Source organism: Filicampus tigris, chromosome 10, assembly GCF_054856515.1.
Source record: "Filicampus tigris isolate MCC_2025a chromosome 10, RoL_Ftig_1.0, whole genome shotgun sequence".
NCBI classification, from domain to species: Eukaryota; Metazoa; Chordata; class Actinopteri; order Syngnathiformes; family Syngnathidae; genus Filicampus; species Filicampus tigris.
The window spans coordinates 10,154,836-10,176,090 of record NC_141226.1 but is presented as its reverse complement, the minus strand read 5'-3'; the positions used below and the strand labels follow the sequence as shown (position 1 = coordinate 10,176,090).

Genomic DNA, 21,255 nt, shown 5'->3' with positions numbered 1-21,255 from the left:
CTGGTCATTTGCATAGCACAACTAACACTACTATTGACCAAAACCACCATGAGCCTTCTTGTACATAAGTGATCTTTTATTTTGTTATCCATAAAAAGGTCAAGATTCAGTCCATGTATTAATTCCATTACATCATAGTCTCAGTTCAAAAAGCAACATAAAATTACAAATCATAATACAAAGAATAGAATAGGTAAATACAGTAACCTTACAGTATAAACAGTCCACTAGTATTGTTCAAGTAGCCTACCCCACCCACCCACCTACCTACCTATCTACCAATTGACCCCAGGACAAAACTTAGCCTACATTAGTTGGAATCAGCAATAGAAAATGCAAATAAATGTCCTGTTTTTTCTTTTTTCTTTTAAAGCGCTTCCAACATCCAATGCCATTGGTTTAGCTTTGCCCTCATATACTGTAGAATACATAGTAGAGAGAACATCCCACCCCATTAATTGCTCTGTAAAACACAATAGACATGCACACAGTTTTCACCGTTCAATCCCCCGCCGCCAACCCCCCCACACCTTCAATAAATGTTCAGGACCCAGGAAACAATAAACATCAACCATAGTGGCGCATCAATAACGGTTACATTTACACCCAAAAACCCATGCGAGATGGATCCCTGAAAACACGATTTGTCCGGGGGAAAGGGAGGCCTCTAACGCTGAGAAAAACGTTGACAAAACATCTTTGAACACATGTGGCAGATCCCTGGTTTAAGGTGGTAACAGATCTCCGAGATTTCAAATGCACGCACACAACGCAGAAGAGGACGACGATGGATGAGATTCCCTGTTTGAAAGTATGAGCCATCCCAACAGCGCGGTCACACGTACAAAAAAAATAAAAATAAAAAAATTGCCTCCGTCTCACGCGACTTCATTCAGGTGTACTAACTGGTCCTACAGGTTCTCTCTGACAGGAAGCCAGTCGCCTGGACAACCGAAGACAACGATAACACAAACTTTTTTATACCCTTGTTACAATAGTGCTGAACTTAAGACCTGCTTTTTTCATGCTTAATCTGATACATATAATCAATGTGTACATATACTGTATGTAGCACAGTACATGAGTATGAGTGTTGATGTGCAAAGGTGTGTATGTGGGGGTGTGTGGTGGAACCTGCACCACACCAAGTGAGAAGGTAATACATGGCTTGGGTCAGACAGGAAGTAGTGAGCCCCCACGAGTTGGAGGCTCAAGGGCATCTGAAAATCGCACCGGGAGACCCAGACACCAACACGGTGGAACCTCCAAAGTCCAATCCACATCACGTCAAAATCTCAGAGCGCAAAGAGGAACAAGTGTGGGACCAAAATTTGAACTTACCACAAAACATGCTCAGTCTAATACAAGCAACAAATATCAACCGCATGTACAAAATAATTTTCCCAAACAGCATGTCATCTAACCCATAACGAATAATGCTGAATATGGAAATGACAAGAGAATCCTGCCAACTGTTCACTCTCTGTTCACATCAATCAGGGTGAGTAATTTTACTTTCTTTTTGTTGTATTACACAGTGGTTAACTTTTTTTCATACTTGAAATACTTAGGAATGTACAGTTTATGGTGGCGATAATTTGAGCCCAGAACTACATTGGACAAAAAATGTCTGCACAACCCTGTTCAAATGTCAGGTTAAAAACAAAACAAAGATAAATAATTCCAAAACTTGTTCAGCCATTAATGTGACCTTTAACATGTACAACTCCATTGAGAAAGAAAAAAAGAAATATTTTAGGGAGTAATTAACAATGAACAACTGAGATAATGTGTTGTACAAGTGTGTCCGGTCTTATGACTGGGGATGTGGCTGTGTTCACAATTAACTAGTCACATTTAAATCCATGTTCAAAGGGAGTGAGCACACACCTAGCACCATTCAAAGTACCACTGATTAACTCCAAATTAATTTCAGATGTTCTCGTAGGCTTCTCCAAGCCGTTGTCCACTGACAGCTTCCACAGCATCACAGGGATCTCACTGTTCACAAGTAGCAGTCAGGAGATGCCAGGGTACATTAGAATTTCCCAATGCATTAAATACATCATGGACTCAGGGATGGCGCTACACCGCGGCTAAGGGGGGCTTTAGCCCCGTCAGAAATTTGTGGAGCCCCAATTAAGCTCCTTCGGCATTTGATTTGATACTCTAAAATAGATTGATAAATTATTTTCTCAGCCTCCCTATGGTCAAGCCCATCTGAGCCCCGGGAGGGAAATAATTCCTGGAGCTGTCCGTGCATGGAACACAATGAAGAAGACAGTCAAGTGGAGAAAGTATACAAGAGTGATATTATCAGACTCCTGTCTTCTTCATATGTATGCTTTGGATGTGTTTTTCTTCTTAACTGGTATGTTCTTTTATACAAATACCAGTAAGTACAAGCAGAAAAAAAACCTGGCTTCTGCCAGAGAGGGAAAAACAGGGGGAAAAAATCATTAAAAAGACGAACTAGAACATCCAATACATGATTTGGGGTTATACAAATAGGATTTAAATTTAAATGCTGGTAGCTGTGTGCTAATTCCCTATTGACATAACCAGTTATAAAAGGGTGTGTACACTTGAGCAACAATATTAGCTCAGCTGTTTATTTTCCATTCCTCTCAAAATTTTTCAATTGAGTTGTTACAGGTTACAGGTAAAAATAATGGTTTTGAAATGATTCCTCAAACTCATTTGAACAGGGGTGTGTAGACTTTTCAAATCCACTGTAATATATGCATTTGACATTTTCAGGGGGCGGCACGGTGGGCGACTGGTTAGCACGTCCGCCTCACAGTTCGGAGGTCGTGGCTTCGATCCCGGCTCCGGCCTCCCTGTGTGGAGTTTGCATGTTCTCCCCGTGCCTGCGTGGGTTTTCTCCGGGTACTCCGGTTTCCTCCCACATTCCAAAAACATGCATGGTAAGTTGATTGGACTGTCTAAATTGCCCCTAGGTGTGATTGTGAGTGCGGATGTTTGTCTCTGTGTGCCCTGCGATTGGCTGGCAACCAATTCAGGGTGTCCCCCGCCTACTGCCCGAAGACAGCTGGGATAGGCTCCAGCACACCCCGCGAGAGGATAAGCGGTATCGATAATAGATGGATGGACGTTTTCAGGCAACAGAGACCGAGCCATGCCGTAAACTGCGAATGATTTGACGCTCTCGCCAAGAAGCTTTATGACTGCCAAATGATGCCACTAATTGGGGGTGAAGCACTAAATGAAGCTCCTCAACTCACTTCAACAGACACGTACTGCCTCGGCACCAAGATGCCACACGATGGCGGCAAAGCACTACATTAAGTCTCTCAATCCATTTCAAAATAGTATTTTGTTCAACTTTGGAGGTTCCACTGTAGTCCTGAGTTTGAACATGGGCATGAAGGGCATCTTCAGTTTTGCGCTAAATGATACAAGCTTCACCTTTAATGGCTCCCATTTGCTAAACATGCTCACTTTAACTTGACACCTGACCCCTTCTGCTTTGAGCCAGTTTGTTTGCTAAAACATCCATAAACATGGAGATACCTTCCACACAAACGCAGCCTCACAAACACTGCAGCCAGCTCACTTGCTCGTGGGAGAAAAGCAACACGGGGACAAATCACAATCCCCGTCAGGAGGAGCAGCTAAGAGTAAAAAGGCAAAAGCTACGGCACTGCCAGGAAACAGGAAGGAAATGGCCAGGGTGGGGTTTTTTTTTTTTTTTTTTTTTTTTGGAGTGGTGGAGCAGTGGGGTAAGTGGTGCTTGGGAGGGAGACACCCCCTTAGCAAGTTGCTATCTGGCAGTCATTTGTATGTCCACTGACAGATAGAGTGGATGTCTGACCAGTGTTGTCGTCCACTAAAAAGCTGGTCAAATTGTGGAGGTATTCTTCATACATACACAAATAAGACTCCCCCCCACCCCCCCAAAAAAACATCAGTATTGATAAGTCACTATAAAGTTTTCCCTCACTCGACACTACGCAAGTCATAAGGGTGTCCTTCATTTTTTGTTTCCCCTCAAAGCTGCCTCTCACACATACACACACGTCCGTGATATGAATATGAAGCCAAGATTTTACATCAAGGTCCACAATCATTCATTCACTTTTAAATGACATCTGTGCGTCTTTTTGAACAAAACACATAATTGTTACTTTTTTTTGTTATAAGAAAGTTTTCCATTTTATTCATTTTAAAATGTGAAGCTCAGTAGAACTTCGCCCACTTTACAAACACAGTACATGACAGATAAATACACAATTTTTTTTTTTTTTTTTTTTTTTTTTTTTTTAAATGCTCATATCTTAGAATGTTACATTAATGCAATCATTTTAAAAAGTAACAAGTTGTTTAAAAGACACACAGATGGTGTATATCTGAGCCACACTCACACTTTCTCTCACACACACACACGCACGCACACGGCAGCAGCTGCAAGAGAGGTTGTTGTTCCATTCTCAGGCGTGCTGTGCAGCCAGGTCCTGGTTGATGAAGCGCCGTAACCTCTCGAGGTACTGGCTGTAAAGCTCAATGTCGTTGTGACCGGCGCCCTCCACCCAGAGGGGCTCCACGGCCTTCGGGCAGCGCTCGAACAGGGCGAGGCCGTGGGAGAAGTCGATGACCTCGTCCTCGGTACCGTGGATGATGAGCACTGGAGACGGGATCTTTGACACCTTCTCTATGCTGGAGGGAGGAATGAAAGCAATTAAGGTTGACTTGAGCTAATTCTGGCCATGACTCATTTGAGAAACACATTAAGAAACATATGCTGAAAAGACAGAAATATCCCACTACACACACACGGACCCGTCGCCATGAGGGCCAGAGGGGGGCGTGTCCACCCACAAAATGCTTGAGGCATGGATTTCTAAAGATAAGCTTTTTTAAAAAAATTATTACTATTTTAATTTATCATAGTAGATATTTTTGTGTTGTGAAACATGAAAGTTGAGTTGTTTATCACTAAGACGTCACAATTTGAAAATCAACAAAAGCGTAAAAAAAATATGTTGCTTAATATGTCAAAAAACTGCAATCAGTTGTCATTAAAATGTATGAGGACATCTCTACTTATGGGCACATAAACATCTAAAAACAATATCACCCTAATATTTTGTATTTTATGGACAAAGCGTTTCTCTGATTAAGTGACATATGCTAGTGCCTCTAGGGAGAGGAAAGTGCCATAAAATCCATTTTAATATATTGCAATGACGTTTCAGAAAAAAAATGTGCCTGTTACTGAGCCTAGCTCTTAATTCAAACACCATAAACAACAAAATGTATTAATATCATATATTATGTTATTGTTACTTTACATTATTATTATTATTATTATTATTATCAAAACCTGATGTGCTCGAGTAAATCGAGTGCAGATTTGGAATCAGTGCAAAAAAATTCATCTAGAGAAGAACTTGCATCTCTGATGAAAAAAAACTAAAGTTTTGCTAAATTTTTACTTTATTAGTTATTTATGGATTAAACTGGTCAACAAAGAATCGACTAATCATTGTCCAAATCTTCAAAAATTTCAACCTCTCAACAGTAAATATTCTAAGATTTCTGTAGTCGTTCATGAAAGAAGACTGATCATTTGTGTTTAATCAAAATTAGACATGCAGACATCTGCTTTTACTTTGGAAAAAATAAAAGATCAACACTTTTTCCTACAGTATTCTCTGAAATGTTGCAGACCAAACCAGCAGCAGAATCAGATTCGGTTATGGTTGTGTATTTTGAAATAATGATGTTTTTCAATAAAGGAATGGAAATTTTAAACGTTTTAATCAAATTCATCAATTAGTCTAAAAAATATTCAACAGACGAATGGATTATTAAAATAAAATTGTTAGGTGCAGTCCTCGTAAATTTGAACTCACCCCAGTCTCTTACTAACCTACACTAGCACGGTGGTAAAGTAATAAATTCAGTCAATATTTGTAGAAAAAAAACAAGAAAAAAAACACTCGGCCATCAACATAAAACAATGAACTGAAAAACAGCCAGTGCAAGGGTGTGTCATTTTGGGGCGCATGGCAACATATTTATACACGGTGGCGCAAAATAGTTCACAACCACGAAAGCTTGTATGTCGGGAAACTTCTACAGACCAAAACCTTACATTTATCTTAATACAATATATTTTATGTTAAAGGTTAGGCAATATCTGCTGTAATCAATTCTTATAGGTTGGCCCAAAAGTCAATATGAGGGTTTATAGTTTATTTCTATGGATTATTTTCCAAAACATTGCGCTTGATTTCCAAGACCAAAATAATTACACTGCCATCAGATCACATCTTATTTTTTTTAATTTTTTTTTTTTTAATTGCAACAACACTAACCAAGATACCAGTAACTAACAGATGAATCACCTATCACGAGTGTCTGATGTTGCAGGTATTTGAAACAGGTTATCAAGCTTCCACCGATGGACGACCCACGCGTGTACATCAAACAAAGCAGAACAACTTGGCAAACCAGTCCAGATTAGCGGCAGATGCAGTGTAAATTCAAAAACAGGAAAAGGATCAGATCGGCCTTTTCAGGCAGCGTGCGTAAACCTTGTGCACATACATGCACGTTCGCAATTCATGCTTGCTTGGTGAAATAAAAATGCTGATGTTAGGTAGTTATTTGTGAATAAATTGGCTCACCTATTTAGTTCAATTTGAATTTTGGCATGAGCCATGTTTTATTGTATTACTCACCTGATTCTGACTTTAGTGCGGTGCTATGGGGTCAAAGGTGGAGGGAGCACATAAAGTTCAAAGATGGTCCACTCAATTACGTTTACACGATGTCTCCGGAGGTGTTAATTCACTATGTTGGTCATGCCACCCTTCATGTGCGAGATCTAATCTGACTGGAAATGTTGCACTCAACCACCTAGTTGTCGTATTTTCACAAAGTTAAGACATACTTTGCATTGATGATGAGCGCCGCCGCATGCACACACACAAAGACATGCACACACTTGCAGCTAGTTTAGTCTTTGTTGGTATTGGCGATCTTTAAACTTCTGTGTGAATCGTACGTTACACTATTTTATGTATCCTCAGGATTTTTCACACAATATTTCCATGATTTTTCAAAAACTTGACAGAAAATGCTGTCAAAACCCTGTAAATGCGTTTTCAATTTCCAAAACTTTGGCAGGTTTTTCATGACCATGCGAATCCTGCCGATTTAGACTTGCTTTTTTTTTTTTTTTCTAGATTGTTTCAGGCATCATTCAGACAGAAATGATGCCATCAACATTTAATAGCTTAGGCTTTGCAGTTTTTGGAAGCACATCATTCCCTTGTCCATGACTCACCAGTTGACAAAGGGGCAACATAGCATAATTTCCACCTGGCAACAAGTTTTAGTGTCTATGACTGCAGTTTCAGTGCCAGTTTAGAGGTTTTATAGCGTCGCGCTGCTCCGACGCATTGTACAATTTATGCTACCCTTGACAAACAGGATTTGTTCTTGACATACCACACAGCTAGTACCACCACTGATGAAAACCACAAACCCCTTGAGCAGGCATTCACCCAAAACCAGCGACTTTGCAAGGGAATTAAATGCTTACAAAAAACACAAAGCTAAAGCTGTCAAATGCTGATGGTGATAATGATGTCTGTCCAAACTAAAAGCTCATCCAAAAAGGAAGTGCATAGTAACTTTTAAAACACCCTGCATGCCAGCATACTGATCTTTTTGTTTTGAGTTTTGTAATCGCAGACAGGGAAAGTTTTCTTTATTTCTCCATCACTATTCAGTCAAACTGGTGACAGAAAATAAAAAGATGAAGGCTTACTTGGGGAAGGCGTCGAAGCAGTACGTTTTCTTGGTGTCGGGGAAGGCCACTCTCATGCCGGAGGTGAGAGGAGAGTGAAGCACAACGGCAGCGCACTCGAAGCGTGACGCCAAGTCCACTGTGGGCACTGTGCCAATGCTTTGTCCGTACAAGATGATGTTCTCGGGGCTGATGCCATACCTGAGACAGATTGCAGTATTAGATGAAAGCTTCTCAGTACAAAAGGTCCCATTTGAGAATCTTTTGCAGCGTATACAGGCATATCCCATGTATGATGTGCTATAATCAGCTTATTAGGCGATTACTAAGGAACAACCTGTCGTACAATACTGCTTAATGCATAGACACGGTGGTAGCTCTAAAATCGAATATGCTTGAATTTGTCCAATTTGGAATTTAACCAAAACTACACTCTAAAAACAGTTGGGTTAAAAATAACAAAATGTTGTATCAAAAATGGACCGATCTACTATTTGGACCCACCTTCTTGTGTTGTTTTGTACAAAACAGCCCAATTTTGGGGCATTGTTTTGTACAAAACTAACCATTTTTGGGATCGATAGAAAGCTGTGTTTAATCGTAGTAGTAGTACTGGATCGGTCCATTTTTGACCCAAAATTGGGTTGTTTTTAACCCAACTGTTTTTAGAGTATACAACCCAAAAATTGTCTTTACAATAATATGTCCTGTGCTGCCCCACTGGTCTAAACACAGCATTCTGATTGATATTGTGTTCGAGGAAAAGAATATTAGTGAACCCATTAAGGACGGGAGCGCATAACCGCATTTCTACCACTCGAGCCGGGAGCGCTGTTACGTCTTTCTCCCTTTAAAGCCGGGAGAACGGATACGTCTTTTTTTTTTTTTTTTTAGTCCAATTCTCGGTCTCTTGGCCAATGAAATGCATCAGAATGCATTACATTGGAACTCACATGTGACGGTGTCGTGAGACCATGGAGGATGTCCCGGGATTTTTTCAGGCATTAATGGCGACGCAGACGATCGCGCGAGCTCTGAAATAAGTGACGCCAGTGAAAAAGATGACGTGCTTGTGGACTTTAAACCAGTAGAACCAGTCGAACGTGATACAGTATATCGTTGAGATATATCTATGTAGACAATGGCAATAGCAATGTCTTTGTAACAGAATAGAGGATGGTAATAGCCATTCAATTTTTTTTTAATTAAATATACTGCTTCTCTTGCACTGAAACTTTATTTATACACCTTTGATTGAAACAGTAAATAATAATAAATATTTTGGTTGGTTCATATATAACAGACCATCGAGATTTTAGGTCATTTAATTACCTGACATGTTAAGGCGTGTACTTCCGCCTTCATCAGAGTGTTCAGAGTTCACTGTGTTCAGAGTTCACTCTGATGAAGGGGAAAGTACACGCCGAAACATGTCAGGTACTTAAACGACCTAAAATCTCGATTGTCTGTTATATATGAACCAACCAAAATATAGATAACAAGGAAGACAAAATGAACTTAATACAACTACTACGTAAATAATAATAAACTCTGGCCCATGTGAAAGCCACGTCTAAGCTCTCAAATGCTTTTGGAATTATGTTTCTGCTACAGGGGCTGAGATATCAATTACTTTGTAGGTGTTCAATTTTCTGGGGGAACCTCAGGTTTAAGAGGGCAATTCTATAGTTGCCCTTAGGTTTTGGGGAGATGTTGAGCCAGGCGCTTTAGGCCTTAATGGGTTAAGTAGTAAAATCCACCCATTTTTGTCTATCTCAGGGGGCGGCCATTTTGTCACTTGGTGTCAACTGAAAATGACATTACAGTTGCTCAGGTAACAAATAGGGATGTAACGATTCACTCAAGCCTCGATTCGATTCTATTTTCAGGTCCAGATTGTCGATTTGATCCGATTTTTTAAAATCGCTACCAGGCTTGTTTCTGTGTACTAGTGTGGCGCTGCAGCAGCCATCCACAAACACAAATCGCAAAGATGTTTGGCGCAAGCGTGTCAAGTAGGGCTGCCATAACCGATTATTTTGCTAGTCGACTAATCAACCAACAGTAGCCGCCATTAATTGACTCACCGGATCATATGTAAATTGAGGAATAATCACACCAGCAAGCAGCTGCTCTTATATGCCAATGCAGCTTACAGCTAGAATTCTTTAAAGTGTGTACTACAAAAGAATAATGAAATCAATTAAGGGGAAAGTACATTCAACGTGTATTAAACGTTGCAGCTTGTACCAACATTCGTTACATGTTTATAAATGATGGAGCAATTAAAATTGAAGGTTTAACTGTAGCCTTCATTTTTGTAGCTGTATATGATTAGTGTATTTTCAAATGGAACCAAAACTATACACTATGCTGAATTGCACTAATACTATGAAACTCCCTATAAATGTTTCACTTTTTTTGGGCACCAATATTTTTTGATGTAAAAGAGAGTGAAATCATATGAGTAAAATTTGGAAAAAGCATTGTGCTAAATAAAACTAAAGATTTTTATTGGCTTTTAATTGTGTTTTGATTTAACCTTAATCCCAAATGTTTTGTTTTGCTTCGCTAATATGCAGAATTTGATCTACATATTCAAAATGTGGTATGCAACTGGAAAGAAAAAAAATAAAATAAAGATTAGGAGGAACATAATTTTTTAGCACTCTACACTGCCATTGATGGCTTGTGCAAAATTTTGGTCATATTATGTTACTTTGAGTACTGAGATGTCCGGGTTCAGAAACACTCGGTGTGTGGTGAGAGTGACCGTGAGGCAGTACATGTCCTCTTGTACTGATGTCAACCGCGTGTATACAAAAACAGTTTTGTTTTTTAATAAACGTGAGTTCGCTGACTAATGCCTCCATATTGGACACTACAATATTGTCAGCCTTTTAAAATAATGGCCTAAGTCATATTTTGACTTTTTTTTTTTTCTTTGCCTTAAGCATCTCCTCAGGATGCTGGCCACCTCTGGTAAAATTGGCTGCATCCTTAGTTAAACAGATCATTCAATTTTATGCCTGAAATGATATTATTAATACATATATGATCACCAGAATGTGGTTCAGTTTTAAGTGTTTTCTGAAAAAACAGAACAAATGACTTAAGCGATTATTTTAAGAGGGTGACGATATGTTCATTCCATAACAGGACATGTGGGGCGTTCCATCAGGAAATCTAGTGAAAGTGGGACTCAAATTAATTTTGAGGCTTTTCTGCTGTTCAAAGTGAATCATATGCTGACGGGAAAACTTACCGAGAGCGCAAGGCATGCCAGGCAGCATCAATGTCAGCATATAGGTTCTTCTCTGACGGCTTGCCAGTGCTAACCCCGTAGCCTGAGTAATCATACGAGAATATATTGCAGTTGATGCGCGTGCCCAAGCCGATGTAGAAGCTGCTCATCTGACCAAGATCGACTGCATTGCCATGTGAAAACAACACGGTGAACCTGAGAGGCAAAAGCAGAGAAATTCAGCAAGGACAACCATTGCCCCAAAATATGAGATAATAATCCAAAATTTGACTTCACAGGATCACATGTACAACTAATTACCTGGCATTAGGGGCACAGCGTATGTACATGCATCCAACCTTGTTCCCTCTGCTGGACCTGGTCAGGAACACATCAGTCACATCCAGCTCTCTCTGAGAATACTGAAACTCTGCTCTCTCTGTGAGATGCAGCTTCCACCTGCTCTCACATCCACTTCCAACCCCAGAACTACCACCTCCTCCACCGCTGGTGCCTCCACCACCTCCTCTGTCACCACCGCTACCGGCACCCAACCGCGACCGTAGTCCGGGAGCTCCCAGAGAAGGGAGGGTGCTCCCAGTACTGGAACCGGATGCATTTCCAGCTCCAGATGCAGGATCTGGGTCAGGGAGGAGGGCGTATGTGGGCTCTGGTGGGAGGAACGCTAATTTGGCTGCAATGCGACTAGGGCAAGGAGGGCAGCAGAACAGGCAGCATAGCTCCCGTATGGACAGACCATTCATCTTCTGCTGGACCAAATCAAGACAGGAGAAGCATGTTACATTTCAATTAATAATGCAGATACTACAATCTCTCTCTACAAAGGCACCAACTACAGCTCACTTCTAAATCTTTTTTTTTAAAAATCAAATTAAAGACATTTATCTTTAACTCATTCAGTACCAGACTTATTCAGACCCATTGTGAAATGACAAATACCGGTGTGTCGGTGGGATAGAATGAGTTAAAGGCAATTTTGTAAAACATTATATTTAACTCTTTTGGGATCATAATTGATCGTATAGTAACAGTTTTTAAAAAATGATTCGAGGCAATTGGAAATATTTCTTTGAGGGAGGGCATCCATTACCCAAAGTTCTGGCTCTAGCCCTATAGCGCAGGTTCATTGTACCACGGGGAAGCAATGCATAATATTCCTCCATAACTTTACCTGGATTCTAAAGTCCCTGGGTCTTGGAATGGACTGGCACACAATGGTGCCACGGTCTTATGCTGTAGTCACTGAGGCCGATGGACCTTTAGAATTAACAAAAGATAAAATATCACGATTAATTTATCAAACCATGGCAAATAGACAATTCCTAAATATTACAACAAAAACAAAAATATGACCAACGACCGGTTTATACCTATACCACACACAGAACATAACATTGAGTCGGGTGTAAAGGTCGTGATCAAATGTTTCAGACATGATCGGAGGACCTTGAAGTGTTCATCACTGCTGATATCCGTGACTAATAATCAAACATGAGCTCCAGCAGCAACAGCCGAGACAGACATGCTAATTAATCATAAGCGATCACCTCTAACGTTAGCCTTTTCTGATATAGAGCTTGCGTTTCATAGTTAGCCACACTAGGCGCGATTAAGCGCATGACGTTTGACATGAATACCATTGTGCGGGTTAAGGCCAGAATATTGTCTAAACAAAAATACGGTTAAAAAATCAGCTATCGTTAGCAAGGCAACTAGCCAGACAGAGACAGCTAGCGTTAAAGTGTTAGCCTCTTAGCATCAGAGCTAGCTACTTACCAATTCACGGTACGTTGGCAGAAAGGCTGCTGTGGTCCGATTTGTACGCACAGGCAGCACAACACTTCGACTGTCCGCTTTGTGTCTTGACATGGATGATTTTACTCAAATATACTGACGGCTTTTTTGGTGCCTATCAGGATTAAATATATGGCTACGAGATTTTTTTCTCTGGTACTGTACAATTAAATCCGGAAGTGACGTCCGAATTTTGTCCCGTCTGGAAATTAGAAAATAACTTTATTGCAACGCGCTTGTGAACAATCGTTCACAGATCCCTTGCGATACTCTACTGTATTTTGTTTATTATATTATATGATATTATATGATATTATATTATATTATATTATATTATATTATATTATATTATATTATATTATATTATATTATATTATATTAATTATATTATATTATATTAATTATATTATATTAATTATATTATATTATATTATATTATATTATATTATATTATATTATATTATACTGTATACGTTTTAAAATAAAGCAGTAGAACTAAAGACCAGATACATTTTTAAGGAAAATAATACAATTTGTCATTTGAAAAAAAAAATCAAAATTCTGTCTGCGTGAGACAGAGAGAGAGAGAGAGAGAGAGAGAGAGAGAGAGAGAGAGAGAGAGAGAGAGAGAGAGAGAGGGAGAGAGAGAGAGCGAGAGAGAGAAAGAGAGAGGAAGAGAGAGAGAGAGAGAGAGAGATTGGACTGGATGGAGGGGGGCGGGGGGGGTCTCCCATTGATCATTGATCCACTGCAGGACTGTTTTTGTGTGTGTGTGATTGTGTGCGTTCGTGTGGGGTGTAAGTTATGGGCTCGTGTTGTCACTGTGCCTGCTCTGCATTGGTCATTTCACCTCGCCACTGTAAATTAAAGAAGGAAGATTACATTTAGCTGACATCTACACGACCAAGCAAGTGCAGACCACTGTGGCAGCTCGGTCCCCTTGCAGATACACAGGCTTAAGGACTTGAGAAATAAAAACGGACTACAGGGGAAACATCCTAATTTTATTGGGGAGTCTTTCCCCCGTGGAAGGTTAAAAAAAAGAAAAAAAAATTCAAACTGGGCGTTTTGGAGTCGCTAGTTTGGGTACATGGTGATGCTCCGGCGAGGCGCAGCAACAGAAGAGGGAAGAGACAGGTGAGGTGCGGCTGATGAGCTGCTTTTCTTTTTTTTCCCTTTTAATAGAGGCTCCAGATAGCCTGCTATACATCCAACCTTTTCTACCAGAACCCAAGAGAAGCGAACGGAGAGAGGGCGAGTGGGCGACTGGCACCTGCTCCACCTGACCCATCTGGTGCGGTGAGTGTGCCAAGTGGTGCGAATGAGAGGCGCAATAATGTGCTGCGTGGATGGCATGAGCAGGTACTGTACATTCTTCATGTGCGACACCGCTGCTGCATTATGCCCCTGTGGGTTCGCCACTGCTGTAGAGATCCACTTGGCACCGTCTGAACTGCTCTTTGTGTCTGCTGCAAGTTCGTTTTTTAGCCTACAGTATTTAGATTTGCATGGTGTACATTCTTTAACATGTTGCATAGCTTTGAGTGTAATGTAATCATGAACTTCCTTGCATTTAAACGCTGCAGTGTAAGAATTCCAGAAAAAAGCTTGAAATTCTGGTCGTTTAGAGCGCAGGTTGTGATCATGGTGTGGGGGGGGGGTTCATGCCCTGGGTCCTCAGGGCATATTCATGGTGTGCGAGTTAGTGTTTGCTGATGGCTCCCTGGTAACAATAGTAAAGGTCAGATTTGATTATTTAGAGGCTAGAAGACAATTGATTAGAAAAGCCAATCATGGCATGTCCGGTATAGGTTGAAAATATAAAAATGTACATGAAAAAGTTTTGATATGAAATAAAACAAAAATAATTTGGGCATGCAACTATATCTCCGTGGTAATCTTGAGAAAATTAAATAATTAGTCAAAGTGCAGGGAAATCCTTTGTCCAGTGTCTTGCCATGTAGGCTAAATTAGACAAACCCTTCACACCCAATGCCTCCATCGCAAGTGACATGCTCACTCATTGCTGCCCTTTAGCTCTTACTGAAATATGACTTAGAGTATGATCATTTATTGTTCGTAGCTTTCATCATTGAAGCCAAAGACAATTAAATGCATCTATCATGAATTGTTCATGAATGACTCCACGGTTTACATCTCTCCTCTGAGTTTGAAAGGTGAAAACAAAAGGTTTGAGACCAAATTAATAAGGGTAAACGAATGGGCAGCAGCGCAGAGTGGCCGTAGGAGAGAGCAATTAAGTCAGATTGCAATCTGTCACAAGGGACGGGACGAGAGCGATAGAGAGAATGATAGCGGCGGGTGAACAAGCATTGAGGGAAAGGGGCAGAAGACAGCAGTGAGTACGGGTGTGAATGGTCTCCCTGTTAGCATTGACGCTCACACAGACGCTCATACAACGGCCGGTTGAGCAGGTGCTAAGCCCCAGCACACTGCAGCAAGCTCGGGCAACAACAGGTGCAGCCTCAGCCTCCATTTGGAAGGTGGTTTTACAGCCACCCAGCCTAAAAATGCAGCGATGACCTGACTCATGGCCTACATAATAGTAGAAATCCAAGCAACTGTTAATCTTCATGTACTTTGTACAATAAAGCATGCAAAGTCAGCCTGCAGTCATTAAATTATGAAATTAACAAGACTCCTGCAAAGGCATCTTTCAACTGTGAAATCAACAATACCAAAATGAGGTCAAGTTACATACAAATTCAAGCAAACTATGTGACAAAATCTTGCATAATTGAAACAGATAACAAAATAATTTGAAATTTGACAAGTTATGGATTTTTATTGAAATTGAAGCACAGGATTTGAACATCCACTGCAGTTCTGCAGTACAGGGGTCACGATCTGGGTTCCAGCCTTCCTGTGTTCCTTTTAGTGAGGTTGGTTGGAAGGATAAATAACTGGTTTAATGGAGTTTTTTTCTCTGGGTTGAATTTGACAGACAGGCAGTCTGAATCAGTATTGCCCAATATCAGTAGGTAGGGAATTTGTGTATTCAATGTGAACTTACCCATCCCAAACAAATTCAGTTGGATACATACAAAGCAAGGTTGCATCAGAAAATAACAAACATATCTAATCTTATAGAACAGATACCAATCAATCAATCAATCACATTTATTTACATAGCACTTTTCATACATAAAAATGCAACTCAAAGTGCTGTGCAATAAAAATGTCCAAAACACAACATAAAAAGCAGACCCGCTACCGCCCTCTCTCCCAACAAACCCAAAGACATATATCCGCCAGTACATCAGCACTCACACATACACACACACATTAAGCACACAACCTGATAATCTGTGTGAAAAAAGACATGACAGGGCACAGAGAAACCATATGAGGAGAGGGTACGCAAGGGGGGCTCATTCACGCTGAGGGGAATGGCGGCCCTTGACCACAGGGAGTGCCACCATCACCGAGACCCCCGGCCCAGATCAGCCAGGGAGACTCCACACCTAGTGTAGAGGCCCCCAGTCACCTGGACCTAAGGAGACCCTGTGATGACGCCCTCCGCAGGAAGGGCAGCCACCCCACCCAACGCGGAGGCCCCCCATGAGGAAACACTGGAGCTAAAAGCTAACAACAGAAAACAACAAAACTAAAAGACAAAAGAGTTATATAATCCAAGAACTAAAATCAGTAAAATACGGTAGAAATAGTCCCCAATAAAAAGAAAAAGATAAATTACTTAAAGTTATTTAAAAGCCAAACTAAAAAGGTAGGTCTTGAGCTTCCTCTTAAAAATATCAACAGTCTCTGCGGACCTGATGTCCTCTGGCGGGCTACTCCAAAGTTGAGGACCAAAATGGCTGAATGCAGCCTCGCCATGCGTTTTGGTCTTCACAAAATAATAATTAATAATTAATTAATTATTATTAATAATAATAATAATAGGAATAATTAAAAGGCCGGCGCCAGAGGACCTCAGAATCCGCGAGGTTCGGTATGATAAAAGCAAATCAGAAAAATAAGATGGCCCAAGACCACTAACACATTTATAAACTAATACAATTTCAAATCGATCCTGAAACACACGCGTAGCCAATGCAGCAATTTTAAAACTGGCGTAATGTGCTCCCGCCCTCAGGTTCTCGTCAGCACCCGAGCGGCTGAATTCTGCAGTAGCTGTAAAGAAGAAATACTCTTTTTGGGGAGGCCAGAGAGCAGGGCATTACAGTAATCTAAACGACAGGAAATAAAAGCATGCATTAGCACTTCCGTGTTAGCTTGAGAGAGAAACGGGCAGACTCTGGCGATATTCTTAAGGTGATAAAAACCTCTCTTAGTTACATTTATGAGGAATAAAACTGAGCTCAAAGTCAAACATGACGCCCAGGTTCTTCACACATTCTGAGGGTTTAAAATCTGGTAGTTTTGATAAAGGTTTCTCTCTCTGACCTTCAGGGCGGATAACTAAAACCTCCGTTTTGTCCTGATTGAGCTGTAGGAAATTATTGGGCCTAAAATTGAACCTTGGGGAACCCCACATTTAATTTCATGTGTTCTGGAGGAACAAGTATCCATACTTACAAAGAAAGATCGGTCTGTGAGATAGGAATAAAACCAGTTAAAAACAGTACCAGTGATGCCCGCTAAGTTTTTAAGTCTATTTAATACAATTTGTATATCTACTGTCAAAAGCAGCACTTGGATCCAGTAGCACCAAGACTGTGACTTTTCTCACGTCTGCAGTGCACCTAATACAGGTATCATTTAAAATCCTTAAAAGAGCAGTCTCCGTACTGTGGCTCATCCTAAAACCAGATTGATATTTCTCTAAAATATTATTTGTGTTTAAAAAATGATTTAACTGGAGGAACACCAGTTTTTCTAAAATGGTACATAAAAATGGTAAGTTGGACACAGGTCTGTAATTATTAAAAACGCTGGGGTCAGAGTTGCTCTTCTTCAGAAGGGGCTTCACCACCGCCGTTTTAAAGGTGGTGGAAGACACCCGTCTGGAGAGAGCAATTGACTATATTTAAAATTTGTTCCTCAAAGAATCCATAAAATGTCTCAAAAAGAAATGTGGGAATTGGATCCAAAAGGCAGGTTGTTGGATTTACCTGGGAGAAAACTCGACCAAGTGTCCTTGCATCAACCAGAGCAAAACTTTCCAGTGTTTCCTCTTGTAAATATGATTGTGCAGGTTTATTTAAACTTGTGTTGTGGCGGGCTAAAAGAATGAATCTTATGTCGTCAATTCGATTTTACTTCTGAAGTGGTAGACCTATACTCATAAAAACAACCTCCTGAGTGGAGGCAACTATTCGACAAACAAAGTGGGAACTATTTGAAGCAATAAAGCGTAGCTGTCTGCACGTAAAAGCTATCTGAGGGAGCCGTTTGGATGTCCAGAGGGACACTTAATGAGCTCTATTGATCACTATTGGACCCTATTCAATCACACATACTAAGCCACAAACGGGGCATCTCAAGCACGGAAAAATAGATTGGATGGCACCATAATATAGCTGTCCACAAACAAACTAAATCAGTGGTGGATTAGCATAGTGCGCTTCACATAGAGCATGTTTTGTGATTTCCTCTGTGACAACGTTTAGACACGATATTGAGTGGAGAGATTTAAGAGTTTCTCCATTCTTGTCGTAAAGTGGCTAATTTAAGCAATTGCCAACAAATTGCCACTCTCTACCTTTAGTACACACAGGAACATTGACTAAATTCACCACTCGTACTGCTGTGCTAAGATGCTGTTGAACCTAGAGCTACTTGGTATCAGGCAGGATTGACTCATTAACTCGTCACAAAGCTTCTCTGACAATGGAGTCCCATTCCTTGTAAAATTGACACACTGCAGAGAAGACTATTGTTAACAATAATAAATATAACCCTTAAAGCCTTCACTGGATGGAATACAGTGTATTCAGTGGGCCCATGGAGTGTCATGTTGTACACCATGATTGGTTGTTACCTGAGCCCTGAGCAACTGTGATGTCATTAATAGCAAGTGACAAAACGGCCACCCCCTGAGATGGACAAAAATGGGTGGATTTTACTACTTTACTCATATTCCACGAACACAATATCAATTAGAATGCCGTGTTTAAACGAGTGGGGCTGTATAGAACATATTAAGAACATTTTGGGATTGACTTAGTAAAGTAAACATAGAGCATTACTATCTGCTCGTGTTTATAGTCTTGAAGCCTCAAAAATAATGAGACGATAACAAATCTGCTATGAAACTGGATACTGTTGGCTGATCTATGAATGCAGCATTTATCCAGTTCATGGGCTCCCATGGAAAAAGTTCAAGACAAAAAAAGGGCGTTGAAGTCCAAACCTCTAGGGAAGAAGATCAGAAGGACACAGTTGAGCAAGCATCTGCTGCATGACTTCTTCCAACACGGTCCTCTGAGAGTGGACCTCAGGAGTTTCACTCTGTACAATTGTGAAGGCCATACTTGCTACCCTCATCCTGAGGCGGGTATTCAAAATAAACCCTCCCATGCAAAACCTACCCTGTGATGAGGCATAATGCCTTTAGGCCTTTCGGGGCCTTTCACAGCATTCTTGCAGATGTTTCAATAGGAAGGGAGAATAATAACGGCGGCCACACTGCCTGAGGAGTTTTATATGCAGACTCTGTTGGCCATAAGAACATATCTTCTTTCATGTGTTCAGGAAACCATGGTGGCTGTAACCTGGCAATGAGCTGCACATTATACACCATCTTTTGGCACCGAATACTTGTGAACTGTTGCATCATTCATCCATCTAGTCTAAAATGCATACATTGTGATAACTAACCAGCTCATTCACACACTCCTTTTCTTCCCTACTCTGTAGCACCTGAGCCCTGCCACCCTTGCGGATTGAGTCACAGTATTAGCCACATAAGAATGCCTTGCAGTTGTTTTCAGTGCGGGACTCTCCCATATACTTTACAGCGCCATGCATCCTTTCTTTTATGACTCGATGTCCTCATTGATTCTTCCCCTGAGGTGCAGCCTCCTTTTTTTGCATCTCTGCGCACGTATCTTCAGCACATGCTATTACGGCTTAACACTTGTGCTCGTTTTCCTTGCTATTTATCACCTTACCTTTGTCTGCATTATGCATGCAGTTTCACACACCCACACACAAACAACACGTTTTAAAAGGACTTTTGCACGTGTTTTCTTTAATAGTCATTTAAATCATATTAATTACATTAATATCCATGTGTCCTACCATTTTGTGTACAGCTTATCCTCATTAGGGAATGCGGGAAAGCTGAAGCCCAAAGACGCCACCCTTTGAAGTTCTGTACTGCTTTGTCATAAAAATCCATGTCACGTGATTTACGGATGCCATGTTGTTACCCGGTTTTTCCCCCAATAAAACACTAAATACTCAAGAATTAGCTCATCTAAAATCTCATAAAAGGCAGCTTTATTTATATAGCACATTGTATTCACAAGGCAGCTCAATGTGCTTCATACAAGCAAAGTCGCAACACCAAAAAGCATTCACAAACAACAGCTAACGATATTCACAAGCAAAGTAGAGAAAACAAAAGTAGCTTGCAAAAAAAAAAAAAATAAAAAATAAAAAAAAAAGAGCGTACATTGACAACATTTAAACCCATTAACAGAAGACTTTAAAAACATCTAATCCTTTGACTCGGGAGGCATGTCCAAAGACAGTTACAAACGTAGTAAAATGGGCAGGAAATCAATGGCCATGATATCACTGGTGGAAAGACTGGCAGCCATGATGTATATTTTTAACCATTCTTTTTAACTTACATTGTTAATTTGCATTGACATGGCAACAGTGTTTAAATTGTGCACATTTACACCATATGCTGTGAATATTCCAGTGTTTATTGTTATAGCACTTGCGTATAAGAACTGAGTCTGCCTGTAATTAATACATTAATGGTGGCCTAACTGCATATTGGGTTAACACTATATAATATTAAACAAATAGAAATTCCTTGAAGTTTGGTATGGACAAGATGACGGTTAGTGAAGTCAATCATAAGGACTCTTCTGGTACTGTGCGAAAAACAGACACTTACATGAGATAATGCCCTAAAAATGAACAGTCATTTGAAAAGGATTACAATATTTCAATAGGCTTGTCAAATACTGCTTTAGGATCGAGACAAAAGCCATAAAAGATGTATTCTACTCTGAGCCCTGAGAAAGCGGGACAGAGTGCATGCAGAAAGTGCACATCGACACATTTTATTTGAGTCAACAGGACCGGCACTAGGTTTGCAAAAGGGGGTGTGTGGGTACGGTCTGGGAGGGATGGAGCCAGAAAATGGGGACCATTATGGTGGTTTCTGGAAGCCATTTTATATTTTTCATATGTGAATTAAACAATAGTCTCATTAACTTTAAACTCACACATACCTCAACGACCTTGGTCA

The 21,255-nt window shown here is 40.5% G+C and overlaps 2 protein-coding genes across 3 annotated transcripts in view; one reads left to right on the top strand and one right to left on the bottom strand.

Annotated features, from left to right (window-relative positions):
- Positions 1–55: 55 nt before the first annotated feature.
- LOC147140780 (alpha/beta hydrolase domain-containing protein 17A-like) lies at positions 56–13,021 on the bottom strand. Of its 2 annotated transcripts, none has more exons than XM_086042790.1 (6): positions 12,822–13,021; positions 12,217–12,302; positions 11,346–11,794; positions 11,046–11,240; positions 7,802–7,981; positions 56–4,677 (listed from the first exon to the last, which is right to left on the bottom strand). In XM_086042790.1, the coding sequence occupies exons 3-6, from the start codon at positions 11,786–11,788 to the stop codon at positions 4,452–4,454; spliced, it is 1,044 nt and encodes a 347-aa protein (XP_085898916.1). In that variant the 5' UTR covers positions 11,789–11,794; positions 12,217–12,302; positions 12,822–13,021; the 3' UTR covers positions 56–4,451. The 2 variants fall into 2 exon arrangements, with proteins under 2 accessions (XP_085898916.1, XP_085898914.1); XM_086042788.1 differs by having other exon boundaries at positions 11,346–11,791.
- A 582-nt stretch (positions 13,022–13,603) lies between these two features.
- Positions 13,604–21,255, top strand: part of LOC147140779 (semaphorin-6B-like) — a 50,699-nt gene continuing 43,047 nt past the window's right edge. The window contains exons 1-2 of the mRNA XM_086043574.1: positions 13,604–13,976; positions 14,067–14,138. The gene's annotated coding sequence lies outside the window, so the exon portion shown is untranslated. The remainder of the gene's footprint in view (positions 13,977–14,066; positions 14,139–21,255) is intronic.